The following is a 7,070-nucleotide window of genomic DNA, read 5'->3' on the forward strand; positions in this document are numbered from 1 at the left end:
GGTTGTGGGGGTTGTGAAAAGTGAAGATGTTGAGCAGTGTGGGACGGGAGGGAGCGCGGGGGGAAGGGAGCGGGGGCAGCGCAATTCTATAGTACCGAGGGTATAGTAAAGTTTAATTGAAAATTAATTAATTGAGTGCTGGAAAGATGTTGCGACACAGCCGTACAGCGGGGAATTGTGGGTTTCCTGAAAAAAGTTGGAAGACATGAGGATGGATACGTATAGTACAGTACTCTAGGGTGGACGGGTGGTGGATGTGGCGGAACGGTTCAAAAAAAAGAAGGGCACAGGCCGGTACACGATTGTTGCACAGGCGTCTGAAGAAAGAGGGTCGGTCGCTTTGGCTTTGGGGCATTGCGGAGTGATGAGCCATTCATCATCATTGAAATGATACTTTGAGACATCAATACTGTAGATTTCGAAGAGATTTACGCCTATCAATGCTATCTATAGCACTGATAGGCGTTAATCTCAGCCCGATCTGCCTTGCACACTCTCTGCAACTCTCCTGCTGACCATTACTGTACATTACACTGCGTACAGAACAGCACGACCTTCAGACTGTAAGCTCGTGAGTTTCCCACTTACACGTGTCACAACTAGAACTCAGGTGTTCCCACCGCTCTCTTGCAACACAGCATCACTGCTCAGCGGATCGGCTTTTCGCACCCACTCCCCCCGCTCTCTATCTTTGCTCCCTTACCTCCCCTTTTCATCCACTGGTTTCAACCTGTAAGAGCTGTAACGCTCGGAAGCTTCCGCCATCGGATGCCACGCCTCGCAACTTGAGTTTTTTTTTTCAGCTCAGCAAACAACAGAAACTTGGTTCTACAAGCATGGACAGATGATGTTCAAATGGAAGAATGCCTCGTAAAGAGGCTTATGTCAAGGCAGTGCTTTACATTCAAAGTCTGGTTCAGCCAACGCTCTGCATCCAGTGGTACACATGGTAACCTGATACTGGCGTGGCATACACTATGCCAATACAGTATGTGGGTGAATACCGTACAAGATGTAAACCGGCTTGTCTACAGCACTCACACCCTTTCGAAGAGTGTGTTAAGCGAGAGAAGCTTCCGTGCAGTGCCTGCGAATCCTGCTATAGCCAAACAGAAGAGCCCCGGGTGGTATGCAGAGTAATAGGGCTCAAAGACGACTGGTCATGTTACAGGGCGTCGTCGCCTCTTGTTGAGATGGGTTTTCTGTAGCGCTGCTACCCTTCGAAGGGTACTGTACGCACACCAGTTAGTTATTCTGTACAGTTACCACCGTACACTGAACCCATCAGCGGAAGACCTATGCGTTGGAATTGAAACATTTTGTGTGCGGGGACGACGGGAGTGGAAGAGCGTCGGGACCGGCATGGCTGGCAGTGCACGAGGGACGGGTAGACGAGCAGCAAGATGACGAACAAGCGGAACAACGATGACGGGTGCGGTGTGAGGATCATGACAGAGAAAAGGTGACTTGGCGGATTTCGCTTGGCTTCAGAAGTTCAGTGCACTCCCGCTCTGTAAGGAAGGTGCGAAGCACGGTTGAAGGTCTCGCTGTGAAATTCCAACGGGGAATCGCATGATGTTACACGTGTACTGTATTGGCGTGCTGACAGCGATGAGATTCCACGAGATGTCGAAGATTGGGATGAGATTGAGTCTTGTGATTACTCTCATCAGAAATTTCCCTTTTATGCGGGCCACGGTGGCATTGCTGACGTGCGGAACCGACACGTCAGACGATGCCAGACATACCATTTCTTCATCTCGGTCGCGCCTACCCTACCCAAGGGTAATGGCAAGCACGCAAAAACAGACACCCCTCTTTTTTTTGGACTACCGCACACGATTATTGTTTTTACCTTGCATGCCTTCCTGTCGTGATCGTCAACTCCTAGCGACAGCTGCCCCCCTGGCACGCACAGTGCAGTATGGTGTCAGTGTCACGCTGGAGAGGCGCAGACTTCGCATGAAAGTTAGCGTGTCGAGGTAGGTTTTTTTTGTCAAGTTGGAAACAGTACCATTCCGGGCAACATTCTTGTTCAACGGCGACGGCGAGGTAGTGCCGTGCAGCCGACAGCGATAAAAAAGTTTCGAAAATTGTTGCAGGCCCTCCTGTGCAAAGAACCCACCTCCAGACATCTCCCTCGCAACTCGTGTGCAAGAAGGCGAATCAAAAGAGAACAGTCAAGAAAGAGTGGGTACAGACATCTGTACCGTTGCAACCCATTGTTCAGATAAAGGTTCAGTATTGAATTTATTTACATTTTAGAAATATTGCTATTGTTTTTTTTTTTTCTGGCAATCCACTGTTACTTATCCTCCATGCCACCCCCGAATGCAATGCCGTCTCCACATCCATTTCTATAAAGACCTCGGGGGGGTTACAAGAACACTTCTGCATTCACCCTCTTTCTTTGTCGCTCTGCGCCTTTCTTGACACCGTCGTCCGCCATGCCCACCATGAATGGTCACAGCAAGGCCGCCTTCGCGAATGCACCTGGTGTTACCTACGACGGGCAGCTCCGTGTTTTCCGTCTTCGATGCAAGGACTCATTGTACGCCTTTCGCGTCGATGATGCTCGCAATCTCGAGCATCTCTACTGGGGTCCGCCGCTCCCCACGGGCGACGATATTACATATCTTATCCGATCCCATGTCCCAACCCCCTTCGATCCTAGAGGCACCATCTCCATCGCCAAGATACTAGGCTTGGAGGAACTCGACACCATCGACAACGTCGAGGATCTCTCCGAGAAATGGAAAGTCTTCACCAAGCAGAAGAACGCAGATGGGGTCGAAGTCGGGAAGCGTGGCCGTCGTCTCGAGAACGCCTCATGGCGTCTCTGGAGTCGGGAGCGCAGTCGCGGTGGCGATCTTAACCGCGATCTATCCGAAGCCACCCTGGAACGTACTTTGAACGAGCTCTCGGAATCCGCTAGTGCCTCACAATCTGAGGAGGTGTCCGTTCATTTTCCAGATCGCCCTGTCACTCCACATGCTACCGCAAACGGACCAACACGTTCTGCTGGACCTATGGGACTTGGCATGCGTAGAGCAAAGGCCAGTGCTAGTATGGCTGACGTTTCTGCTGTTGCCCAAGCCCATGTCCAGGGTGCCAGATCCGGCATTTTTTCTCCACTAGAACACCATCGGTCGTCCCATGATATGGGTATGGCAGGTAAGAGTGGACCGGTGAGTCCACGTCTCAAGTACAATGCAGCCGGTCAAGTTTATAGCCCTGTTGCTGGCTCTTTTGGCGACCTTTCCATGGTTGAACAAGCCACCAACTGGGGTGCCCTTGACCCCGAGATCCTCGGCAAGAATACCAAGCTGCTCGAGTTTTCCGATGCTTGTACTGGTGACTACAGAGATGCTTCATTCAAGGTCGTCTTTTCGAAGGATGGCTCCTCAGTCTGTCCCATTCAATACAAAGGCTACAAGATTAAAGAAGGCAAAGTCCTCATGCCATCTCCGATGCCCGCGATGTACACAGATAGTGTCGAGGAAGCGACGACCTTGATCGTTGAAATGGAAGATATCCTCTCTGGTTTACGCTTTAACCTGCACTACACCGTTATGCATGACTACGACATTATCACTCGTCGAACTGTAATCGTGAATAACGGAAGTCATCCCGTCAATTTGGAACACCTGGTGTCGGGCACGTTTGACTTTGATGCTGAGACGAACTACTACATGACGGAGCTCGCTGGAGGATGGGCGCGAGAGCGAGCAGTGGTCACTCAGAAGCTGGAATACGGCGTCACGGTTGTCAAGTCTGCCCGAGGTGCGAGTTCGCACCAGTTTAACCCCTTCATTGTCGTTTCTCCGAACGAAGAACCGGCGGAGGATCACGGCGAGGTTTTCGGATTCGCGCTAGTGTACTCGGGTAATTTCAATGCCGTTACCGAGATTACAGAGTTTGGCCGTCTGCGAGTCAATATTGGCCTCAACCCTGAGAGCTTCAATTGGCATTTGGACAATCAAAAAGGAAACAACACGTTTTCAACTCCTGAGGTCATCATGACCTACAGCAATGAAGGGCTGGGAAAGATGTCAAGAATACTACACAGGGCGATCAGGGAACGTCTGATTCCGCGAAACTCGAGATACAAAATCCCCCCCGTACTTATCAACACATGGGAAGCAGCCTACTTCAATGTGAGCCATGAAATTGTCGTCGAAATTGCCCAAGCCGCTGTTAAAGCGGACATTGAACTGCTTGTTTTGGATGATGGATGGTTTGGGGTCCGGCAAAACACGCTGAGTGGGCTGGGAGATTGGTATCCGAACCCTGATAAGTTCCCATTTGGAATTGATGGTGTTGCCCGAGCCGTTAACGAAATCGGAATGAAGTTTGGCATCTGGATTGAACCAGAAATGGTTTCTCTAGAGAGCGATCTGTATCGTGCCCATCGTGATTGGTGCCTTTGCGTGCCCACGAGAAGTCGGACTACTGGACGGAATCAACTAGTACTCGACTTTTCCCGGAAAGTTGTGCGAGAGCACATCTATGACTTGTTACATAGCTTATTGAGCTCCGCCAATATTGAGTATGTGAAATGGGATATGAATCGTCACCTCACTGAAGTATTTTCGCAAGAATGGCATGCAGAGAGGCAGGGAGAAATAGCTCATCGATTCATTCTTGGCGTGTACGAGGTGTTGGGCCGACTGACAGAGGCGTTTCCAAAGGTGCTTTTCGAGACTTGCTCCGGGGGAGGAGGTCGATTCGATTGCGGGATGTTGTATTTTTCGCCACAGATCTGGACTTCAGATAACACGGATGCTCTATCACGTGTGTCGATTCAGTATGGTACATCACTTGTGTACCCAGCATCGACAATGGGCGCACATATTTCCACGGTACCGAATCATCAGACACTGCGGACGACGCCGATGAAAACTAGGGCAGTAGTTGCGATGTCCGGTACATTCGGTTACGAGTTGGATCCGCGAGAATTCAGTGAGGACGATATCTCAGAGGTGCAAAGGTATATTGAACTTCAGAAGCGAATTGCACCACTTGTGTATAAAGGGGACATGTATAGGTTGTGGTCGCCCTTCAAGTCAGACTCCGCTGCATGGATGTTTGTCTCGCGGGACAAGAAGCACGCGGCCGTAATGGCCGTGAGCATCAGACGTGTAGTCGGGCGTCTCCTTCCACGATTGAAACTTCGGGGATTGGACCCTGACACGGTTTACCACGTGGAGGAACTTTGCCCTGGGACAGTTGTGCGGAACGCTGACACAGGCGCGATGGACCATGCACCCACGGGCGTGTACCAGTATGGAGCGCCATTGACGATGACAGGACGTACAATGCAGAATGCGGGGCTGCCCGTGAAGTTTTTGTTTGATGCAGATTCTGTTTTGTTTGAATTGAAGGCAGATGTTTTGATGTCGCAAGCGAGGGCCATGGCCGAAATCACGATATAAGGAAACTGTGAATAGAAGCCACACAGCGTGGTTTATTTCAACATAGAGTGGTAAAAGAGAGGTCATTGACATTTGTTTTGGGCTTTTTACGTAGACATGGTACCATACGACCTTTCCCTTTGAAGTTCACTCGGACGGAAGCGATGAATAACGGTCGTGTCGAGACTGGGGGTGTACGACGGGGAGCAGGGTGGACATAAAGTACAGGAGCTACGGGAAGACGGGCGAGGAGGGCATGTGATGCCTTAATGGTGGGTTAGCCTGGAGACATTTAACAGTATCATACACGTGTACAGCATACTAAAGATTTCTTTATAAGAACGATTTGATTGGGTCTTGGTCTATCGAAATGACAAATTGCCATCGACCACGTGTCCAAGGGCATGTCACGGAAATGGCTGTGCGTCTGAACGAACAAATGAAAGGTCAACGTCATCACTTCTGTACAGACATCGGACGGTCGGATACGGGAAGGCGCGCTCTCCTTAACGAGGACACCCCACTCTTTCGAATTTCCTGAGCAGGGACGTAACGCTCCCTCGCAATCACACCGCGTCGCTTGCATCTCCCTCTTCACAGCGTCGCCGGAAGGCCTTGTCGCGTGTCTCTTGAGTCTGTCGCCAACTAGGTGCAATGGGGAAGCGGAAGCGTGCCACCAAGCCCCCGCCAAAGAAGAAGGCCGCCAAGCTGGAGAAGATTTTCGACTGCCCGTTTTGTGGCCACGAAAAAACCGTCGACGTCGCCATCGAGAGAGATATCAATGTAGGCAAGGTTGAATGTCGCGTCTGCGGTGTCAAATTTTCCGCCTTGATAAACCGTCTCGAAGAGGAGATCGACGTCTACTCCAAATGGATTGATGCATGTGAAGCAGCAAACCGGGATCCAAACGAACTCCCGGAACCCAAGGAAGAGACGAAACCAGAGGATCATCTTCCGCCGGCTGTCGATGATGACCTTGAAGCCGACGCGGAGGACGACCTCATTTAATATGTTCACAACTACCAGTGTACTTATGTCTACTCAGCTTTCGTATATAGCGATGGATTTCTGCACGGCCGGATGCATGCGTTGTGAGGCGCCCTTTTTGAACCGAATCTGCCGCCCCGATACCGCCCACAGCACATAGGTTTTACCAGCGACACTTACGTTCCTAGCTCATTTTGCACACTGCTACTGAGAGCACTTCCGCCGCATTCGACCTGCAATTTTCCCTGTCGCAACTTCGTCAGAACATTTTGCAAGAGCGCGTAAATTTCATTTCGAGCCGTCTCGATAAACACCGCCTCTCGCTTTGCATGCGCGTTCACCGTATACGCAAGGTCCAGTCGTCGCCGTAGCTCCGCCTTGAGCGCATCCACGAGTTGTACCTGTTGCTCCTTGGCAAGCGTCGACGTACGCATCACCTTTAATAGTTGCGCGTCCGCTTCACATTCAAGCATCTTGTCGTGGAGATCGCCCCGCGCGTCTTTAATTGCACCTGCGCTCAGTCGTACCGCATGAGCAAGGGTGTGGTTTTGAGCGTCCCAGAATCGTTTCTGGCTGTAAAGCTCCTCATTCTCTGAGCGGAGCCGCTTCACTTGGTACATCGCTCTCTTGTGTTTGAAAGAATCTAAATAATTCTTGAGTTTCGCGTTG

General features: G+C 50.8%; 1 protein-coding gene; it reads left to right on the forward strand.

Moving 5' to 3' along the window:
• The first annotated feature begins 2,456 nt into the window (after positions 1 to 2,456).
• On the forward strand, positions 2,457 to 6,714 carry CHC_T00008413001 (alpha-galactosidase). XM_005714603.1 is given in 2 exon segments: positions 2,457 to 5,435; positions 5,436 to 6,714. The coding sequence occupies 1 exon segment, from the start codon at positions 2,457 to 2,459 to the stop codon at positions 5,433 to 5,435; it is 2,979 nt and encodes a 992-aa protein (XP_005714660.1). The 3' UTR covers positions 5,436 to 6,714.
• The last annotated feature ends 356 nt before the right edge of the window (positions 6,715 to 7,070 follow it).

The sequence above is a fragment of the Chondrus crispus genome, genomic scaffold (assembly GCF_000350225.1).
Source record: "Chondrus crispus Stackhouse genomic scaffold, scaffold_18, whole genome shotgun sequence".
NCBI lineage: Eukaryota > Rhodophyta > Florideophyceae > Gigartinales > Gigartinaceae > Chondrus > Chondrus crispus.